The sequence below is a fragment of the Vulpes lagopus genome, chromosome 1 (genome assembly GCF_018345385.1).
Source record: "Vulpes lagopus strain Blue_001 chromosome 1, ASM1834538v1, whole genome shotgun sequence".
Lineage (NCBI taxonomy): Eukaryota > Metazoa > Chordata > Mammalia > Carnivora > Canidae > Vulpes > Vulpes lagopus.
Genome location: NC_054824.1, coordinates 62253905 through 62276848, shown reverse-complemented (window position 1 = coordinate 62276848; position 22944 = coordinate 62253905). Strand labels below are relative to the sequence as shown.

The window sequence follows — 22944 nt, the reverse complement described above, 5'->3', positions numbered from 1 at the left end:
ATAAGGAGTTGTCGCCTGTTTGTAGGGAAGTGAGTGGAGGTGTTGGCTCCTCTCAGGGCATAGGTAGGAGATAAAAGGGGGGTCAGTCTGAAGATAGCTCATTACTTCAAGTCAGGAAGCCTAATGATCAATCTGGGGGCTCACTTTTCTGCAGTTAAGATGAAGATGATACGGCTTGAAGGGTATCAGAACACAGGAGAGCTGCACTAAAACCATCTCCCCCATCTCTGTGCGCTTCAGATGCGCGCTTCAGAGGAAAGATCGCTGCGCGGTGCAGCTCCCTATGGTGAGTGCCACCAAACAGACTTAGGTTTACTCAGAGGCTGAGAGCGCTGGCCTGGGTCAGGCTGCAAGGCCTGAATCCTGACTCAGATTTGCCTCATTTTCTCTGCTTGTAAAAAAGAAGCTATAGGGGTGCCTGGGTGGTTCAGTCGGTTGAGCATTTGGCTTTAGCTCAGGTCATGATCCCGGGGTCCTGGGATCCAGCCCCACACGGGGCTCCCTGGTCATCAGGGAGCTTGCTTCTCCCTCGCCTCCCTGCTCATTCTCTATTTCACTATCTCTGTCTCTCTCTTTCAAATAAATAAATACAATCTTAAAAAAAAAATAAGTTACTAAAAGTGGCTATGTTACTGTACTAAAGGTTAAATTAATATATGTAAAAATCCTTTATTTTTTTAAAGATTTTATTTATTTATTCATGAGAGACACAGGGAGGGGGGCAGAGACACAGGCAGAAGGAGAAATGGGCTCCACGCATTCACGGGACTCGATCCCGGGGCTCCAGGACCACTCCCTGGGCCAAAGGCAGGCGCTTAACCGCTGAACTACCCAGGGATCCCTGAAAAAATCCTTTAAAACACTGCCAGGCAAATAGTACCTGATAAATAGCAGGAACTAGTAAATTGTCTGAAATATCCTAACGAGAGTGAGTATTCTAAGCAAAGGTCCCAGTTTGGCCTCATTTTAACAACTAGGGATGCTAAAGGAAGTCACTCATGACAACTCCTCCAAGTCAGGCAGACTCACTGAGAAGTGGAAGTCTACAGTGGATGCTGTGGGAGGGAACCCTTGTGCATCTTTACCATCAATAATATTTTTTTAGAAGATTTTATTTATTTATTTGAGAGAGAGCAACCAGCAGGGGGAGGGGCAGAGTGAGAGGGAGAAGCAGACTCCCCTCTTAGCAGGGAGTTTGATGTGGGGCTTAATCCCAGGACCCTGGTATCATGACCCAAGCCGAAGGCAGCCGCTTAACCTTCAAAGCCACCCAGGTGCCCCTCAATGTATTTTCTCCTTAAAACAAACAAACAAACCAATAGGATGGAGCAGTGGTCAGGAGCCCAGGCTCTGCACTTGAACAGAGACTGGTCCAAATCTCAGCTCTGCTCTTATTGCGGGGTGTGCCCTGAGGCAAGTCATTTTAACGAACTTTCAATCTTTATTTGTACAACAAGGATAAAAATAGTCTCTGTATCACGTGGAGTTTCTGTGCGAGGGTTAAAATGAGCTCCTGCACATAAAGCATGTAACAAAATGAGTGCTCAGCAAATGTGAGGTGTTACTATTACAGCCTACTGTCAGTTTTTCTCTCTCAGTTGTCTTGAATCATACTTGAAAGGGCAGGCATGACAAAGAGGCTTTATCTCATGAGTCATCCTGATCAATGGGCTGTGCCTGCGTGAAAAATCCCAATGGAAAAGATGTGAGGTCCTATCTTAAGATGACAGTGAAGAGTATAGCAATGGGTTAGTGATGTCTGCCCCAGACACAGGAATGGGCTGGGAGTGGTAGGATAGTTCCTGATGGGTGTTTCAGAGCCATTCTCAAACCACTCAGCAGGGATGCAAGAGACAGCAACACTAGTGGATGTGGTTTGGGTGTGAAGAGATGAAGCGGGAATTAGAGTCCCACCTGCCATTTCTGAAGAAGAGTGAAGTTTTTGTTACTAGAGGTTTGCTCTGAAGATGAGTGTCCTTATGAGGCATTAGGATATCAGAACGACCATATTCTGAGTCAGAGACAAGGTCCACCCACCCTAAGGCACCGTGCTGACCGCAAGGATGATATGCGGGAGTATTTGGAGACACTGGGTTCTTTTTCTAGCTAAAGAACCTCAGACCCATGTTGGCCTGGCCTCCACAGAGCAATTATTCATCACAAAAACTTAGATTCAGCCCCTGATCCAATTGCACCTACTTGCCACACTCCTTGCAGGGGAAGATGGTAGTGGGGTCTGTCTCGCCACTGGTGGTGCTGTGAGAGGGTGAGCTCTTCACTGAGCAGTACCCACTCTGGGCGTTGCCTGGCTTCTGCTTCCCAGAGGGGATGGCACCCCGGGCTTTGGTCACCTGGTTGGTGCCACCATGGATGCGGGCATGGCCATTCAGTGCCTGTCGGGAGCTGAACACCTGGGGAAGAAAGGGAGTGACATGACATCTACAGTCCTGAAAAGGAAATTAGGGTTATTAGTTACTCAGTGGTGAAACACATGATACTTGAAACAGTGTCTAATGACGACAGGGTGTGGGGTTCTCATGTAAGCAAACTTTGGATATATGCACAAAAAGTCAAGGTCAAACACTACAGCTACAAACACTGTGCCATAAAAAAACACATTGTCGTTACAATCTGAAGACAAGAAGAGGTGCGGTGCAGTCTGAAGGACAGAGCTACCGTCCAGAGGGGGGCCAGCGCCTCTGTCTCAAAGGGAAGGCTGCTGGGCCATTTCCCCTCTGTACACCTGATTTTTTTTTTATCTGTAAGATGAGGGAGTTGACCAGCTTTCCAATTTTTTTTTTTTAAATCAGCAATTATCTCTCCTCCCTCCCTCTTTTCTTTTCTCCTTTCTTTCATTTACTTCAACAAAACAAAACAAAAACAAATCATGTCTTGCTCAAAAGCTGAAAGTTAAAAGCAGAGGTGCTCTGGCTGAAATAGGGCCCACACCCCAAAAGTGAGCCTCTTGGCTCAGCTCTATCTCCCCCATCCCCACCCCCTACGGAAAGCTCTTAGAGCCCCAAGAACAAAGTTGGAGAGACACTGGATTAGCTGCTCTGATAAATTCTGTACGTTACGGCCAAGCCTCAATTAGTGGCCAATTGTGGATGCAATGTTTCAGACTCCCAAGTTTTACTGCAGGTTGATAAAAAGGGGAAGGATCTGGACAGTGTTTTGAAGCGTGCCATAGAGCAAGCTCTCCCAACCTCAGTACTACTGACATTTGGGGCTAGACAGTTTTTGTTGCTGTGTTAAATAGGACATTTTGCAGCATCCCTGACCTCTACCCAGGAGAAGCCAACAGCACCTCTCCAGATTTGTCGTAAATGTTGCCAGACATTGCCAAATGTTCTTGGGGAACAAAAATCATTCTCAGTTGAGTGCCACTACTGTAAAGAGATGCAACCCACTCCCCTGAATTCGAAGAGCCCCAACTTCCAGCTTGTTAAACACATCAGCTGACAGGCATACCCACTGAGCTGTCGGTGGTTTGCTCTATGTGAAGTTCATGAGCTCTGTTTATGGTCTTACCAGAAAAAAAAAAAAGATTTATGGCTGATTTAGCAACCAAAGCCTCCAGGGTGAGGCAAGGAATAAAACCAACATGCTTTTTCCCTGTGAATTTTAAAAGTCATTAAAAAGATCCAGTTTGCTGAGCATTTCTGATTGGAAAAAGTGAAAGATGACTTGACTTTCCCCTCAGTCAAGAATTTACTGTACACCAAAACTATGAATTGACAAGACAGTGAATTTCTAAACAAATTCATCCAGAAATACTGTCATTTAAAGTCACATCTTAAATGTGAGTGAACGGAAGCGCTCTATACAAAATGGAAATGATGTGGTGATGCTTCCAGGTCATTAAACATCAAAGAGACAAGCTAGCAATTTCTTATGTTCTCTTCAAAGCTAATGCAAAATGTATATATCTTTTTTTCTTACTTCTTCATTTTCTTCTCAAACATAAATCAAGTGAATTTTTGCTTTAGTATCTAAATATTTTAAAGACTACTGCTTTCTCCATCTAAGTGACAGACTCATCAAGCAGCATTCAATACACTCTGGAAAACAGTATTGTCCTGGATAATAATGTACAAGCAGAGATGAACACCAGCTTGGAGAACACAGAGCTTCTGGTGAAGGAGGAACATTTTCATTTTCTGAGTAATACCTCTAGAACTCACCTGTACAGGTGTGCCTGGCTTTAAGAAATCTGATTCAGGAAAAGTTTAATAATTCAGGCTAGTGGAGGACCGGTGAGGGACTGAAAAGTCTAAAGTTAGCAACTTAAAAAAAAATATATATATATATCTTTTAAAATACACTGGGAGCCTTAGGCCAGGCTAAGTGCAGACTCTGTAGGGCCTTCCTTAGTGCTAAGAATGATGAAATAGTGAATTTGTGAATTTGTTTTATTTTAGCTAAATGATATTTCTTTCTTTCTTTCTTCTTTCTTTCTTTCTTTCTTTCTTTCTTTCTTTCTTTCTTTCTTTCTTTCTTTCTTTCTTTCCTTTTCTCTCTCTCTCTCCCCCCCTTCCTTCCTTCCTTCCTTCCTTCCTTCCTTTCTTTCTTCTTTCTTTATTTCTTTCTTTCTTGATTTTATATATTTACTCATGAGAGACACAGAGAGAGGCAGAGACATAGGCTGAGGGAGAAGCAGGCCCTGATGTGGGACTTGATCTCAGGACCCCAGGGTCACACCCTGAGCCAAAGGCAGACCGACTCTCAACCACTGAGCCAACCAGGTGCTCCTCTAAATGATATTTCCAATGTACTTGAAAAGTACTAGGTTAAATAATCATAGACACCCTTTCGGTCTGTTTACATGATTAATTTGCTTAGTAAAATATTTTTGGTTCTCCCCCAAAGAGTACACAGGTACACTTTAGCTACATCGTTGCACTGACTTTCTCAAATTTCAAATTAATGACATTTGAATGAATAATACTGCAAACGTTCCAGACGGGTCAGATGGCCAGGAATGGGGATAATTCCTTATAAAAAGGTAAGCCTCCTCTGTGGGCTCCCCCAGGGCATTTAAATGCATGCTTACAGGGCATGACCTCGAGTCACATGGCCCAGGGGAGTGGAGAGGCACCAAGAAACATGGGGTGTTAAGTCTTGGAGGCCGAGGTTCACTGCAGAACCATGCATTGCAGCGCTGAAGGGCTGTGGATCACGTTCGTCCTGCGGGCAGGGACCTTCTCTGTGGCCCCAGAGCATGCAGCACAGCAACATCTCCCCACTAGGAAAAGAGCCCATGGCAACGTGGAACCCTCTCTGTGAAGCTTTCCTTGCCAGAAGTGCACTGTTTCTAAAATGCACTGTCCTTAAAGCCAGACACCGCTAATTACCCTCCTAGTCCAGGTCCCCAGAGGATGACGCAGAGATACTTACAGCGCCACAGTTGGGCATCTCACAGATGAAGGAGCCAGAGGGCTGGCCGAGGGCCTGCAGGGGCGGCCCCTCCGCGGGAGCTAGCACAGGGCCTGGTGGTGGCTCAGGAGACTTGGGCACTTCACTCTCCTCTTCTCTTGTGGATTTCCTATCTTCCTCTGGGTCCTCCTCCTCCTCCTCTAACTCTTCCTCTTCTTCACTTGTCTGGTGGTAAGGCAATAAAAGCAAAAGAGGGGGCATCAGACAAATGGCATTTTTAGTGATAAACAGAGTCATGGGCCAGAAGAGGAGAGACGGGCTGAACACAGTGGTGGTGGGAGGGGTGGGTGTCTCTCTGCCTGAAGAACGGTGACAGAGCCCCCTGGGGAGGGCCTACTGTCTCTACCAGGTCGATCATAGGACGCCTGGGGGCTTTGAGGTCCAGGAAGTCCCCCTGCTCCACTTTGGGTCCCCTCACCACTTATATAAAAATCTACTAAGGCAGAGAGGAGAGATTTCTGTGTGTAGAATTTCTCCCCCTTCTTCAAGACCAGCAGGCCTTGAAATGGATTAAAACTTGCTTGTGAGCAGCCCTGTCTCCCCAGAGCAGTGAGGAGGGTTTTCAAGCACGCAGTGATACTGTGGAAACCCCTCTGGAGAGAGACTAAAGACCCATAAAATGATTTGTTTATAGGCCTTATGATACATTTCCATGCGAGATGCCCTACATGTCTGATTTGACCCACGGCCTGTGGATAGCATGTAACCCACAGTGCTCTGATGGGCTCCTCCTTGCTCTTGTCAAAATAGAATCCAAGAGTGAATGGCAGTGACTTTTAGGAGAGAAGAGAGAAAGGGACGTCCCTCTACCCTGCTTTCTTTCTTTCTTTCTTTTTGAACTTTCATTATGGGCTTGGAGAAATGTCTTTCAGAGTCATTCTATGAAAAAGCACATGAAAAATATTACTCGCTGCTACTGGGTCCCTTCCCCCTTTTCCAGGACAGCAAACAGGTGGAGAACACAGCAGGAAGTCCTGCCTTCCCCATAATTAACAAGGTAGTAAGTCCTTGGAGCAGCCTGGTGTCCTACTGTGGGAGGGCTGAAATGGAGGCCAGAAATGCAGGAGGCCCTCCTCCTACTTCTTGTTTAACTACATTACTCTGCTCTCTGTCTTCAAAGAGGGAGGCTGGCTCCTCCAGGCTGAGAAAGGACTGAGGCTCAGGGAGAGGGAGTTCTCGGTTATGTCAATCTTACTCCAGTTTCTGTTGCACAGCACTTCACAGATTACAAAGTGTTTTCATGTTTGCTGTCGTACCCAACCAGCTGGAAACATCCTCCCATTTTACAGATGAGGAAACAAAAGGCATGTCCTGCTGCCTCCAACCCTGACAAGTCAATTGTATCTGCTAGGCTCTGCCTAAAGCACATGGGCTCCAGTCTGTTTTATCCCAGAGAGTGATGTAACCCTGGGGGAACCTACGATTCTTAGAACTCAGAAGCGAAAATTCCCGAAAAAGATGAAGATTTCTAAGAGTAGAGCAATACCCTGGGATTCAGAAACCACAGATTTCTCTCTCCAGTTTGGATTGGGGGTGGGGGAAAGACAATGCCAGTAAATATGGGGCGTTGAACACTCTGGCACTGTTCCACCGGGGTCTGCATTTAATATCATATATATGCATATTTGAGAAGCTGCAGCAACAGGGTGTACTTAAGAAATGGCTTCAGTTTCCAGTGGGTTAATTATGATTAACTAGTAATGATTACATTTGCTGAAAAGACTTCAATGAGTACAGATGTTGGCCTATTTCATTTCACAGAGTGATTCATGATACATGAGTCTCCTATGACTTCAACTATAGTTGAAGGTCTCTTATGAAGGTCTCTTATGACACGGGTTGATTTAACTTAAATAGTCTGATTCCCATGTGACTCCATCATCTTTGAACCTCAAGGAGTTTCAGGTAAAACCACGTTATGTCGAACTCCCAACGGTTCACTCCATTCCTTTATAGAACTGGAACTTTGTGAACTCAAATATCGGTTTATTAAGCAGGCCTTGGCTTCTAGCTAGGCACTTAAAATAGATTACACAATAACTTTTAATGACAATGGCATTTGTTATAGTGCTTGTTATACAGTGCTTGTTATAATTACAATTTTCTCACAATGGCTTTTTTTTTTTTTTTGCTTAAAAACTCTTAGAAAGAGATATTCCATATAGCCACAAAATTACAGATTAAATTATATTGTACTGTGATTATGTATGTCTCTGGAATTTAGACAGGTTTTATTTCAACTGGCAATCTATCTATACATGTTCACAAAATGATTTATCATCAAGCCATATGGCTTACCAAAGTGACTAAGAGATACGAAGATAGGAGGACAAAAATCCTAACATGTAAAACTTTGTATCAACAAGTTGGCCATTTCATGATGTATTGTGAAATGAAACGTTAAATAATATTCCAAAATTGGTAGAAGGTGGGTAAATGCAAGATGGGGAGATGGTGATATATTTAACATGGTGCTTAAAACTTTGAGTGTCTGCAGTAAGAGTGTCTTGAGGAGGATGATTTCTTATTTCTCAGGCATGCAAATGGAATTCGCATTATGAGACACTTGTAAGTTAAAATACAAATACTTGACAGCCCAAATTTACTCAGAGACACAAATCTGAGTGTCACAGTTACTGATGATGATGGTGATGGTGATGAAAACATGTTGAATGCCTGCTATAAATCAGGCACCACACACATACACACATAACGTGTGCACACATACATATACACAAAATTTCTGGTGTGCATGATAACCCTGTACAAATTTTCCTTTTTTAAACAAATGAGGAAATTGGCCAAAGAACAATTTTCCCCAAGGTCACATAGCTGGTAAAGAAGTTGGATTGAGATTGAAACCTAAACTATGTGATTTCAAAACCTTGGCCTTGTCCATTTATTGGGCCCGTAGCAAATGTCCACAGGGGAACAGGTGTCCATCTGCACACAGTTTAGATTTTCAGCCCAAACATGGAGATCCTAACCCCCTCAAAACCATTGGAAACAGCTGCCTATAAATGTCAAAGGGTGGCAGGAGATTTTCCAAGCACCCCGTCAGTAGACCATGTTGTAGTAACTTAGGTGTTCAGATCACGAGTGAGCTTTGCCCTTGGGAGTCCTGACTGCTATCTTCCAAAGTCAGTTGTTTTCTCACTTAATTTCTTGAATTGTGCTGAATTTACAAGCAGATTCACAGATTGGCCCTGATTGGGAGTATGAACTTGGGCAGGAGACAGGAAGGTGTGATCAGCACTCTCTGCCCCCATGTCCTTAATAGAGCCCACCCAGTCCCCTCCTTTTGCCTCCAAGGTGGTAGGATCTGTTGTGGCCTCAGGCCAGAAGTCTACTCAGCGGGGTAAGCTACTGTGTTATGTTGGCCTTCTGACTACCTAAAGAACAGCCATTCCTCCCAAACTCTCCTTTCCCTTCTCCCCATAGAAGTCCCTGAACTACCTGAGTGTGTTCCATCATATTCCATCAGGGATGAAATACTGAGGACCTATGATCAGGAAGCTATCCCAGGTGTCCAGGCAGGCCGAGAAGACAAAGGGCAGGACCCTGGTGGCAGGACCCTTAGGACTATGCCTTCTGCACCCTCATTTCTTGCATGATCCCAATTTTTCATCTCTACTTTGCAAACTTTCCTTAGAAGACTGACTGTGCCTTCGCAGTGACTGAAAGGGAGCTGTGAGCTACCATGTTAATGCTGGCCTTAAACCAAGACTTTTTTTTTTTTTTTTTTTGGTGGGCCTGAGTCATCTTTGCACATAGCTTTTTGTTTTCCTTAAGGTAACAAAGGTGAGGATGCTCCTGATCCAGCAAATGCTGGCACCTGGCAAATAAGCCCAAGAAGGTGTGGTCTCTTGGGCATCATCTTAAACTCTCCTCCTCAGTCTGAGGCTACATGCTGGCCTGGGCCTTTCTGCACCATTTCCAGAGCCCTAGTGGCCCACAATGGCACCTCTTCCTCATATGGTAACAACTTCCTTAGCAGCAATCCCCTGCTCTGAATCCTTCTGTTCACCCCAGCTCCCTGTAGTGAGTTCAGAGAGGGACCGTTGCTATGGTCCACAGTGACTCCTATCTGGGAATGACGTTCATTCAATTCGTTCAACAAATATTTAGAGTAGCCATATGATGCCAGGAACTCCTCTAGGCACTTGGTAACACACAACTGGAGAGACATCATTTTGCCTTAGGAAACCATATCCTCTGATTTTGCCTTCTTCCAAAACAGGACTCTGACAGAATACTTCAGAACTGAAAGGGACTTTCCAAATCATCTAAACCATCTGCTCCATTTTATAGGTCAGTAGGGTTAGGAGCCAGGTCCCCGATCGGCAAGGGCAGGATTCTTCATGCTTCCTTGTTTGCTGTCTAGGCCACTCATTTGTAAAGTAATGCTCTGCGTGACCTTAGGTACCCCTTTCTTTCCCTCTTTGGGTCTCAAAGCTCTGCCTGTAGAATGGTGGAGCTGGATGAGAGAGGCTGGCCCTATCCAAGCCCTTCTGGTTCTTGTCTTACTTTGCTTGCACACTCTTGGAATTCATGCTAAAGCTTCTATTTGTGTATGCCACTTCTTCCCAACTTCAGTGTATGCTCCTGGTGTGTGTGTGGGGACAGAGGCCAGTTAACATCCTTGGGTCACCCGTAGCACCACATACATATCGTTGTTTACATTGTGGGAACTCAACTGCTTTCAGCTGATTGAGCCAGAAGAGGCCACATTGCTTTTTTAAACATCAGACCACAGGTGAGAGCAATGCTATACAGATCTGAGACAGCACTGCTTCAACCACTCAAACAAAAGCCCTGGTCATGGGAAACCGTGAACACAGAACACCATTATCTTGGATACGGATGCTGATTTCTTCTTGATATCTGGTCTGAACATAAATTCAAATATGTGTGTATGTTTCATAGCTAGGATCATTCTTAGGTAGGAACTTGGACCTTGGGGCATTAATGAGTCCAAGTTTTTATACTTCTCTAAAAGAATTTGCATTTGACTGCTCTTAAGTATCACACAGGGAATCAGCCAACATGCTCACCAGCCATTTGACCTGGCTAAGTTATCTAGGCTCTGTGCCTCAGCATCCTACCCCACAGATTGGCTATGAGGATTAAATGAGTCAGTATCCATAAAGGGCTTAGCACAATGCCCGACACATAGAAAGTGCCATTTAAGTGTCTGTTAAAGAAAATAAGCCACGAATGTGCCAGCACTTACAACTGGGGCATGATTGGGAATGAAAGTATAATCACAGATATTCACAACAATATGAATTCCAAACACTTTCCCCAATGGTGACAGCCTGGAGTTTACTAATCTGTTGTAAGACATGCCATTTTCACACACCCATGCATGACAGATAATGTTTTCCACAATGTGTGATTTTCCCTGGCTACGGATGCAGAAAAAAAGAGTTAACCATAAGGACAAAAGTGATAGTAATTACTGAAGCCATGCATTAGGAGTTCAGAGACGATTTCAACGTCTTTAAGTCTTTAGTGTATTATGTCTTTAGTGTATACTTAATACACAGACAACTTTGGATCATCTGCCACTGAAGGAAATCAGTCGAGGATAAATAGTGATTAAGGATTAGAATAACACACACACTGCTAACTATTCCTCAATAATTGAGAATTCCTGGCACTATCTAGAGGCCAGAGCTCCTCCTTGGTCGTGCTTAAAGGACGCTGTGGTAAAATCCGAGGGCTCTGGTTCTCTGGTTAGCAGCACCACTGATGTGGTGGATCAGGGAAGATATCCTGGGCTGTCAAAGGCACCCACTTATAAGGCATCAAGTCAAGGCTGGGACTACTCTGAGTTCACTCCCTTGACCCTGCCTGCCTTGAAAGAAAGCCAGGCCAGTCCTCATCCACTTAACTGACCACTAAGGTATGGGGCAAACCCAGAACCACCTTCCTTCCGCATTTCTGTGCCAGGAAGTCGAGGCCTGAATCCCACAAGGGGGTGGGCCTGTCACCCGCTCACTGTCGTCACTTCAGTAAAGCTGAGCCAAACACCAGCCACTTACTAACCTGGGTGTGGGGCGGGAGCGGGGCCCGCATAAGCAGCGACTGAGCAGCTTCACTCACCACAGAATCATCGATTTCTGCGAGGCGTGTCCGATGTTTCCGCCCCAAGCGCATTATCTTTTTCCACGTGTAGTAGTACTCCACACACTGAGCCACTGTCTTAGACTTCACCTGCCAGGAAAGCCATCTCTAGATCAGTTCGGCAGCACACAGCGCATATCAAGCCGCAGGCTTTTGTGAAAAGTTAATTTTGTAATAGGTACTAGATGTTTGCAATTCAATAAAGAAATGTAGATAGTGAAAAACCTCCTTCTGGGCCTGGTCTCCCTCCATGTAGTTCTCACCTCCCACCCCTGTCACACAGCTAGCCCCTCTTCTTAATTTCTTCGGTATCATTCCAGAATCTCTTTGTGCATATACCAAAGAACAAGAAAGCGTATTTCTTCTCACAAAAGGTGGCATGCTATCTATGCTGTCTTGCAACTTGATTTTTCTAACAATATAGCCTGAAGATTTTTTTTCATGTCGGCCCATAGAGAGCTCATTCTTTTTTTTTAACCCATAAAGCAGCGAGCTTTTTCATTTAATTTGCTTGAGCGTACGTGGCTCTCTGGCTAGTTGACCTTCAAAATCTATTTATGAAAAATGTGCCTTAGTAATCGAACAGGAATGTAAGGCAAAAGTTATGGCGACAAGAGCTTAGTTTCTGCAGGAAACAAACCTTGCCCTGACCTCCCTCAAGGGGGCAAAGGTACATGTGTTCTAAAGAGAAAAAAAAATGCTGTTGTGTAGTTCCTGTATCTCTAAGCTCAAGGTGGGGTTCAATAATGTGGCTTTTCTGGAGGCAGATAAATGGCTGGCCATACTTCTGGAGGTGGGGAACCAGCCACCCAAACCGAGAGAGATGAGGGGCAACACCAGAAGTCCTGTCTTCCTGAAGATGCCTCCTTCACATCACTCTATACCTTGAATTGCTATATTAGAGCTGCTCAGGGAGTGGGGACACTGTCTTGGAGAGTGCTTGTTGAAAAAGCCATGTCGCCTGGCAAGCACGATACATGACACAACACATGATTGGTCAACAAGGTGTAGCCCTGCAAGGTGTGGGGAGGGCCTCTGACAGGTCAGGAGGTTTCCTTTTGAGGTCCCCTCTCAAAAAAGAGGAGAGTATGGAAGCTGCTGAGCTTACGGGGGCAGCAAAGAGTGTGGTGGCCTCCAAGGTAGGGTAAGGCAAGGGTGAATACAGATCTGCAGAGAGAGGCAGGTGGGAGAGAAGAGTCTGCCTGTTTTGATTCTTGTCCATCAGGAAGGCCCTAGATTAGGGACAGGAGATAGACACCCACTGGGTGGCATTGGCTTGGCCCAGCCCAGAGCCAGTGGGAGCTGTTACCTGCAAGCTCTGTTCTCTGTGAACTTGAACATTTTAATGACTTTAATAACACAATATGGCTCCATTGTTCACGGACTTTCTGAAACACTCTTGGAATCATTTAAACTTTTAGCCTGAACCACCTCTTAGCCAATTAAGGCCTATGAAGTTCATTATCTGCTATAGAAGTGCGATTTTGTTTGTGTAGAAGAGTTCTATTTTGTTGTGAGATGCTGTATATACAAAATATTGTTTTTATTACTACTGTCATTATGATTACAGGTCCAACACCAGAAACTCTGCTACTGGCTAGGGGGAAGGCACACATCTTCCCTTCTCCAATGTCTCAGAAAAAAATGGTCAAAACACGATAAATCTGTCAAATATACATGAAATAAGTTATGTAAATGGTAAACCAACAGGCCCAGTTCTATTTATTCTGATAGATTATAAATTACGTGTATTTATTAAAATAAATATATAACCCCCTACCACTGTGTCCAAATAATCTAGGTTCTCCTTCTTCAGTATATCCCGAAACTGGAACAACCCTAACATCCTCCATCAGAGAGAGGCGGGAGACATTCTTTTCGTGAGAGTGTTCAACAAGTACCAAATATTTCTGTATGTCTTTAGATATAGAAGTTCCCAACTTCAATTTTAAGTGAGTGACTGGAAAAAGCATGCTTACCATCTTCTGTACAAAAATAAAGTCTTTGCTGTAAGTGGCTAGTGCTTTATTAAACAGTTTTCTTTCGAGGGAGGTCCACTTGTCCGAACCTACAACAGAACAGAAACGTCATAAGAACACACAAAGTTCTCCCTACTTTTAGGTGCTGGTTTACTTAGTTATATTACAAAACACGACTGTTTAGAAGTGATATAATCCATATCCAACTCTTGTTTGAACAAAAAGCCAACATAGTGTAATGGTTAGCAACCCTGACGCCTGGGTTCAAAATCCCAGCTATGTAGACTTGACCTTGGCAAGTTAGTGAACCCAAGACTCAGTCTGGTTACCTACAAATGGGAATAATTCTAATTGTCCTTAGCTTTTGTGATTTTTGCAAAGGTGAAGGAAGATAACGCACCACAAGTGCTTAGCTTAGTAACTGGAAGGCAGTGAGTGCTCAACAAATTGTAATTCTGCTGTTCAAGACTGCAAGTGTTCATGTAGTAAGTGCTCCTCAAGATGTGGCAGCTTCGGCAATCTCCACCCTCAAGATGCTCACCATCTAGTCGGGAGAAAAATCAGGAGCCCATGGTGTTCAGGGTAATGGCTGCAATGATGAGATGGAGGGCATGTGCCAATGGGGCACAGAGAAGCAGCCTCATGCTCAGGTTAGGGTAAGGCTTCCAGGTAGAGAAAAATACCTGAGCTGAGTTTTAAAGGACACACAGAAGCAGTTCAGGCAAGAAGGAGAGGAAAAGAATTCTGGGGAGAAAAAGTGGCTGAGACAAAAGTGAGAGGCAAGAACAAGATGATGCATTCATTCATTCAGCAGGTATTTATTAGGTGTCTACTACATGCAAGACACTGTGCTAGGGAAAAAACCCACCAAACCCAAGCATTTCTAAGTGCCTACTATGTGCCAGATTCTAAGCACTTGACGGGTATTAGTCATTTGGCTCTACCAATAACCCTGGTAAGATTGGCATTACTGTTACCCATTTTACAGATGAGGAAATGGAGGTGTTCAGAGAAGGAGCAGTAGTCCAGTACAGTTTATCTAATAAACTCCTGGCAAGCAGATGAGGTTGGAGAGGGGAGTGGGACCATCCCCTTGATAGATCTGCAGACTGGTGAGGAAGAAGCCCAGAAATCCTGGGTTGGTGCATCTGCCTTGGTGGCTAAACTTGATTTTCACACTTTTTTAACCTCCATAAATGAGAAAGCATGATATGCAGATCATCATATGGGTGATCCTGGCCTGTTCGGGGTAAGAAATAAAGCTTACTTCTAAGATAAGTCCTATTTCTAGGGGCTCCAGGGAAGGCTCAATTCCTGTGGCTGTTTGCAGAAAACTCTGCCTCATTTTTCTGGTTGAGTTCTCCACATCTGATTCTTTGGATGATACATGGTTGGCCCTCTGACATTCCTCCACATCTCAGAGCTATAATCCCCCAACCATAGTACTTGTCCTCCTCACCAGGATAAGCCCAGGATTTTCCTGGTTGACTGTTGAAGATGAACATACAGGATACCTGAACTGTTTTTCCCCTTGGAAGATTCAGCCAAAATTAGTGACTCAGGTTCCTTGAGAGAATATGTGAGTGTGATATAAACTCAGATTTCTGAAATAAACACTTTCTCTGTGTGACGGAGCGATGTGTCCCCAGACCAATATGCTCTGCAGAGTTGTACTGGTTCAGACCTCCAAAGCACAGGGCCACCACCACCTGATTTATTTGGTTTTTAAGTTTATCTGTTTATTTCCAGAAGGAAAGTGGCTTTCTGATCAATTCTCAGCAGAAAGAAGCATCTTCCACAGGTTCTGGAGATTGGGACATCTCTGGCTGTGTAACCATCACAATAGGGAGAAGAGAGGCTGGTGAATTAAGCAGCTTTGCTGAAGTGGACATGAGCAGAGGAGGTCAGTGGGATTTGGGTTTCTAGAATGGTTCCATCGGTGTTCCTCAAATTCTGTCTAATATTCAAGGCCTTGGGGTCCCAGCAAGCATATGTTCCCGTTGCTTAGGAGCAGAGGTAGAAAGAGATGGAAAGGATTACCAACAATTTAGTTGAATGACCAAAGAGCAGCCATGGTTTCCTTTAGGTATCCATCAAAAATAGCAAAGAGGTAAGAGGAATCAGAAATATAATGGTGGTGGGGACGCCTGGGTGGCTCAGTGGTTGAGGGTCTGCCTTTGGCTCAGGGCATGAACCCAGAATCCTGGGATCAAGCTCTGCATCTAGCTCTCGGCAGGGAGCCTGCTTCTCTGTCTGCCTATGTCTCTGCCTCTCTCTCTCTGTGTCTCTCATGAATAAAAAAAAATCTAAAAAAAAGAAATATGATGGTGGAAGGGGATCATGATGGGGATATGTCACATCAGGTGAATCCCTGGTCAAGCTACCCTGCTGCAGGTCGAAAGCCCATGCAGCTCTGGGTTGCATCTCAGGTGGGGAATTAGGGGACATTTTGCTGATGGAAACACCCAACTAGATCAATGAGAATCCATTCCTCTGTCAGCCAGACAATACGTTTCCTAAGTTAGAGTGGAGCTCTGGGACCTGGTGAGACACTAACAGGGCATGCAGCCTTCTCAGGCCAGCACATAGTCTCTATGGTGTGGATACACTTACTTCCACCACACGCCAGGAGAGGAGTCGTCATCTGCTTACTGCCCAAGAAGCAGTGTTAAAACACCCAGGTCTACTTTTAAGATAGGGTCCCTTCATGACTCTAGATGGCTTGCTAGCTGCAACTCCATTGGATGTGAAGGAGCTTCCTGGACCATCTGTTATGGGCGACCCCAAGCCTCATGGGGGAAGGGAATTCCTCCTGACTCCTCGGTGGTTTTTAGGGCTGCTGCTCTGTGATGGGGTCTTCGGTCTCCTCATCTGAGAGCATTCATTCTGAACCACCAGTCCTGGATTAGAATGGGCTGCATTTTCCTGCTCTGAGGGCTTGCAGGGGGCCGCAGCAGGGAGCATGTGCTCAGAGAGTAAAAGATGGCTCTTCTATGTAGTCCTGTGGGTTGCGCTTTAGTGCACAAGATAGTACTGTGTACACATATCTATCCAACAAGGGCGTCTATGAAGTGAGAGGCAGAGTCAAGCAAATCCATTCTACGCTCACATTAGAGCAGGGTCCATCTTCCTGACCTCCTGGTCATGAGATTGCCCACGGGGGTGAGAATCCACCCTTGGGCTCCTGGACTGAATTTCCAGGCCCAAGCCTAGAAACACCTGAATGTGCTTTTCCCAGATAAAGTCACTGTGCTGTGAAAAAAGGGGTGACTTCAGTCAAGAGACTACAATCTGCAAATCCAGTTCTGCCACAGGAGTCATCCTGTGGTCTCAGGCAAATGTATTCCACTTCTCTGGCTCTCAGTTTCCTCTTCTCTGACAGACAGCAGCCTTTGATCCTAGGTAGGTGCACAACGAATGTCACTGGCCACTTGCGGAAGGGATTCCAAGTCAGCCCACATCTATGGGATACACACTATTCTCTGCTGACGTGCATTCATGGCACTGGTATTCCTTGTTCTGCATGGGTCCAATCCCACAGCCTTACTCCTGGCTGCTGGTCGCTCCCCGTCTTCTACTGCTGAATCCCCGAAATTCCTTCTGTAATCCCGTGAAGCAAAGGCTCAGGAATCTCATTCCTAGAAGGCTCTGTCAGGAGCACTTTCTTCATTTGTAGACACAGTTCTAAGCCAGCCCTTCCTGGATTCTGTGTCTTGGATCAAGTCCAAGATAAAATGCAAAACCGAGGCAAGGGGCTGCCTCTAACCCTCCCCTTGCTCTGCCCTTTCTTCCTCTCCAGGATCCCTGCTGTCCACTCAGCATGCACGCAGGGTTAGTGGGCTGACATTCCCCCAGTGCTCATTTGTCCTACCTGGGGATTCCTGGCTATTGGGCTGTTATCAGCAGGGGCCCCTAACAAGCCGATTAAGGCTAATTACAAAGGGCCTAATTAACTGAGGAAACTGGTGCTGGAACAGTATCCAGAGGAAAAATGTTCTGAGCTTTGGTTGCTGGGAAACAGGCTCTGGACTGTGGCTAAATTTGGGGCGATCTATAGCGAACCCAGGCAATTAAAAAGAGACATGGAGCGGTGAGAGAATTGGGCTCAGGATCTTTTACAGAGGGCCCTTCCGTCGTCCTCTCAAGACTGAAAAAACTTTTGTGATGGTGCTGTTATCGCACATACACAAGGAAGATACATTCACTACAGGAAAAGGGGGACCGTTTTTAAATCAGATCTTTGCTTCTGTGAAAGGTTTTCCACAGTGGGTAAAGACTGAATAATTTTTTTAGGAGTAGAGGGAGAAGTTGGTTGCTGCCAAAGATCCCCCTGGAGGCAAAAGGAAGGGAGGCCTCCATCTGAATCCAGGCCTCGAGCTCATCCAAGGACCCTTTCTTTACCAGTGTTGTGTCAGGCAAAGCCAGAGAGTAAGCATTAACTCAGGTCCTGCCCTTGAGGTGACTACTCTCCAGCCAGAGACATGAGCTAAGAATGCCTGGAAAATGACATCACAGCTGTGTTTCTTGCAAAGTATACTCTTGAGTACGTAGTTCTGTCTCCTCGTCCAACAGGACAGCTTCCAAGACAGAGAACAAGACTTCGCTAACCGATTGTGTATTTCCTCCAGGAATCCTGCAAGTCCAGAGTCAGGTCAGGGTTTGGGACCCAGGAAGAGCCTGGACTAGGCTGGGAGCCAGACAGTGGCCTCTGCTGCACCCTTGCCAGGAAGCATAAGGCCAGTGTCCGCACCCATCTGCAGGAATGACCAGTTCGATGGAAAAACCAAGGATGCGCAAGCCGCTTAATTATAACCAGGCGTCCTCTCACCCTAACTCCCCCATGCTCAGGCCTTCTACACCCAACCCAACTACTAGCTGGGAGCCTCTGCAAACTGCTACCCACACATGGGCGGAGGCTGCTCAGAAAGGGCTGGACTGTGTGGTCTGGGTGTGGATTAGCACACTGGGGGCCACTGCAATGATACCTTCCTTTCTCCAAGGATCTTGTACAGGCCTCCTCTAGCCTTGGCAAGCTGCTCACCCACACTAGTATCTCTCCTGGGCCCAATCAGTGGTCTTTTTTTTCTTTTTCTTACTGAATTGTTTGGGATGGGGTGGGATAAGTCATAAATAAAGTAAGGGAAGTGATTTTCATAGGCCTGGGTCTCTGTCTCCCCCAAACTTGTAGCCTCTGTCTTCTAGTTCAGTTGTTCTGCTTTGCCTCCAGGACAGGGAGCTAGGGCGGGGTGACACACTGGCACGGCCACAGAGCCAAAGCCAAAGGCAATTCAGAAGATAGTGTTCCGGTGATGCTGACTTGGCCTCACAGAGTCCTACTGGAGAGCAACCCAATAGGGCACAAAGGATAGGGCAGGACAAGGTCATGAGGATGGGATTCACCTATACTCTGGAACCAAACTGAAGGAAGGAGGCAGTGGCTGATAACTAGGACATGTGATGGGGGTATACTCTGGGGTCTCCTCTGGGGCCTGGAAGGGAACTATTAAGGGATGGAGTCAGGCTAGACTCTAGGGACCAGTGACCTCTGATCTTTGTTCATAGTTCTATAAGATTCCCTGGGGTCCAATCTGTGATCATGTCCTGGAGAAGGCAGATGTCTGGCAGACAGGTGAGCACCCTTTTCTTGGAAACACATGGCTAGTGGAATACCAACCCTTCACACCTCAGGTCCACCTCTCTTGCCTCCAAGGGGTGAAAATTCCAGAAGGCAACAGAATGCTTCCTGGTTTGCCTGAGTGGCAAGGAGTCTGAGGATGGGCAACATATTAGCTGGACCCCAAAAGATTGGTAATTTTAGCAGAGTTTAGTTTCAAAATTCTTACTATTATTTTAGTATTTTTGTTTTGATTTGTTTGGGGTGGCGGGTGGCTTCTAGTCCATAGCTTTCCAAATTTTATTATGTCATGACACACATAAAACAATCTAATACTTGCTTGGCAGAGTGGGAAGAACTGGAGGGGGTCTGGGTCTCAGACGAGGTTGCTCACAGCTGGAGCTGACCATCCCAGAGGCGCCAGCCACCCTGGTCACCCCAAGGGTGAGTGCAGCTACAGCAGATGGTTGGGAAGCTCCCTGTCATCAACTGTCTCGCCCACTATACAAAGAAGCCTGAGACAGGCTCCAGGAGGCTGGACAGCCTGTCAGGGCTTAATGGGCAGCAGATGACACTGGGAATTAAGAGGACTGAATTGTTTCCATGGCAGATTAGGGAGGACTCCCACATCTTCCTACCCACACTTGGGGCAGACCAAGCAGGAAGTGATGGAGAAAATATTAAGAAACTGGCTCCCTTAGGCCCTAGTTAAATGACAGATTTCTTATTCCTGTATCCATTTTGTGCCTGCCAAGTCGGGTAGAGGCCTGCATGCTGACAGGGATCTACAGGCAGACATCCAGGGCTGTCTGTGCTCAGGTAAGCGGCTTCTGCGGCCTTTCCTCCCTGTGATGACAGGCAGGAAAGTTGGTTCATGAGAGGGGCAGAGTGAGTGTGGCAAAGGGTGGTGGGCACGGTGGGGTGCCCATTGAGGACACTCTAGTATTTGTAGAGCAGCCCTCACACGGTAGGCCCATCTGGCTGCCTGGACTGAGGACTAGAAAAGGTTTGACCAGGCCCCAAGCCCACTTAAGTATTTAGTACATTGGAGGATTTGGCGTCCTGTGAAATGGAGAACCTAGGCAGGCTCATGGAGAATCATCTCAGAATGGATGGGTTTACCCATTAGTGGAAATCAAAATGTTGATTTCGACTTCATTTTGTCACCTCAGGCACCCAGACCTGTTGTCTTCTCTCTTCATGATTCGTACTATTCAACTCTCTCAAAAGTGTTTTCTCCTTCCTCTTTATTGGTGATGCCATCATTAACCCACACCCTCGCAGAACACACTCTTTATATGTACATGTGTGTGCATATCATGCATATGTGCAAACATATAACATACGTATATGCTGGCTTATATACACACGTGTATATGTACACCATACGCATACGTGTACGTCTTTCTCCTGCCATGAGTGTGATCTACTGTTGATTACTACTTCCTCCTCACACTCCAAACATGAGCATGAGGAAGGATTCCATGTGTCTGTCATAGTCACTGTTTTATCTTAGTACTTAGCAGTTTCTTGCATGCAGCAAATACTAAAAAAATAATTATTCAACAAATGAATAATAATAGCTACTAGGATATGCCATGTATTGCGCAACATTTACTATTTGTAATCGTCACAAAAGTGCTGTAAGGGATGAAGTAGGAGCCCCGTTTCACAGGTGAGGAGACTAAGGTTCCAGAAGGCCAAGGATGCAGGCAAGATCTGAACCCATGTCCACTGATTCCAAAGCCAAGGAATGATTCCAAAGCCAACTGCTGAGTGTTGTCTCTGTGCTGTCCCCTCTCTGGCTCCTTCCCCAGACGCACCAGTCTCACTGCCACACATGCAGGTACCGCCCACGATCACCCAGCTCCTGGCACATCCACAAGGGGCAGGACTCCATACAAACACCCAATAGTACTCAGCCAACAAATACAATTGCCCCACCAGCTAGGCCCCAGAAGGCCTTGAGCTCACAAGGGGTGATTAGGATGGGACTGGCATTATTATTATTAAAAGCGACATCACCAAACATGCAAAGAGCCTGCTCTTGGGAAGCAATGGGGCACAAGGCTCCTGGCCACCTACCGGCATAGTGGTAATTTGCTAAAGGATGACATTTTAACCTGACTGGCTTCCGCAGCAGCAGCATTTCCAGAGCAGCCTGCAGATAGATCCATGGGAGAGAAAAGGTGAGAGTCAGTAATGGGTCTGTGTGCCATGGGCAGAGCATTACCTAAGGAGGAAAAGGATTCAGCAGTGCACAGCCAGGAGTTGGGGGTGGTGGAGGGAAAACCAGAGGGGAGCTCCCCTAACTGGGGCTTCCTTTCTGGCCAACAGGATTCGGCATTCAGATACCTCCCCCTGCCCATGCCTGCTGCCAATTGGTCATGTTTGAGAAAAACACAGGCGGCCAGTGGAGACCCCACTTCTTCCTTGGTGAAGGCCCCAGCCTCAGGGAGATAGTGCGGCCTTCTCTGGATGAAGACTGAATCTCTAGGGAAAGGCTCCAAGGAAATGAGCAGGTGATTTATAAGTGTTTTTGCAGAAAAACCGCATTTCATTACAACTTTAACATAAACGGTTGTATTGTAATAACTGTATTATATATACATTGTCTTTCCAGAGAGACCAGCTAAAGAACCCTTTCAAATATGCCTCCTTCAGCCTCATCAACTTTAAAAAAAAAATGGTGCATGTGGAATTGTAGATGGGAACAGAAGATGGGTTAGAGGCAGAGAAAGGTCTAGAGCCTTGCTTCTTCAAGTGTGGGTCATGGACCAGCAACACAGGGATCCGCTGGGAGCTGGTTAGAAACAAAGAACCTTGGGCCCCACGTCCAGAGTTGCTGAATAAGAATCTGCATTTTAACAAGATGCCCCAAATGATCTGTGTAAAAGTAAAAGTTTGAGAAGTGCCTCTTTGCAACATTTGTCTTTAAGGATTAAAGAGTGTTCTCTAACACTCTAGAAAATCCCTGAAGCCACTCACCTGGGTGGCTCAGCGGTTAAGTATCTGCCTTCAACTCAGGGCATGATTCTAGAGTTCCGGGATCGAGTCCCGCATCAGGCTCCCTGCATGGAGCCTGCTTCTCCCTCTGCCTCTCTCTCTATGTGTCTCTCATGAATAAATAAAATAAAAATAAAATGTTTAAAAAAAAAAAAAAGAAAATCCTTGAAGGGTGTCAATAATCTCATGAGAAGGTAGTAATTGGGACATTTGTTTACTTGCACATTTTCATAAAATCAAAAAGCAAGAGGCTGAAAATGGTACAAAACCATGTATTTACTAAAAGGGAAAATGAGGTTGACAACTGAGTGCTCTTGCCAAGAACTCAGGTGGAGCAGGCAAATGGGCCACTTGGATCCTGGGAAAATGGTGCCAAAGGTCAGATTTGGGGACACCACAGAACCATGTCAAAGGTGAAAGAATGACACTAGTTGATGCACACCAAACACTTCATTTTAGTCAGGGGAGAAAACAGTTCAATGAACATCAAACTGGCTGGCTTCCACGGTAAGGAAGAACAATCGGGAGAGTAGGATAGGCTGTTTCAGGCCAGGTCTTATTTCAGTAAAGCTTTCTACCTCTATCACTGGAGGCCAGGTTTCTGATGCTAATTATAAGACTGCTGAAAAGAAATTCTAATTTCCCAAGACAGATGTGACCACAATTATTACTTAGGAACAGATGTATACACAGAAGTCCAACAGCAGGTTCTCCTGCAGGCTTTAAATCCTGACCTACTCAATGAGATAGGGAACATAGCAACATATTGATTGGTCATGA

The 22944-nt window shown here is 45.6% G+C and overlaps 1 protein-coding gene across 23 annotated transcripts in view; it reads right to left on the bottom strand.

The window, feature by feature from the left end:
* Window positions 1–22944, bottom strand: part of TRERF1 (transcriptional regulating factor 1) — a 209989-nt gene that overhangs the window by 5209 nt on the left and 181836 nt on the right. For 17 of the 23 annotated variants that reach the window (XR_005990218.1, XM_041770769.1, XM_041770804.1 and 14 more), the window contains 5 exons: window positions 21244–21319; window positions 13545–13633; window positions 11488–11655; window positions 5398–5601; window positions 2200–2447 (listed from right to left, as the gene is read on the bottom strand). Coding sequence is in view for 22 of the 23 variants with exons in the window: in XM_041770769.1 (XP_041626703.1) it covers window positions 2200–2447; window positions 5398–5601; window positions 11488–11655; window positions 13545–13633; window positions 21244–21319 (785 nt within the window). In the remaining variant the exon portion in view is untranslated. The remainder of the gene's footprint in view (window positions 1–2199; window positions 2448–5397; window positions 5602–11487; window positions 11656–13544; window positions 13634–21243; window positions 21320–22944) is intronic. The other 6 variants (XM_041770866.1, XM_041770886.1, XM_041770923.1 and 3 more) reach the window with 3 other exon arrangements.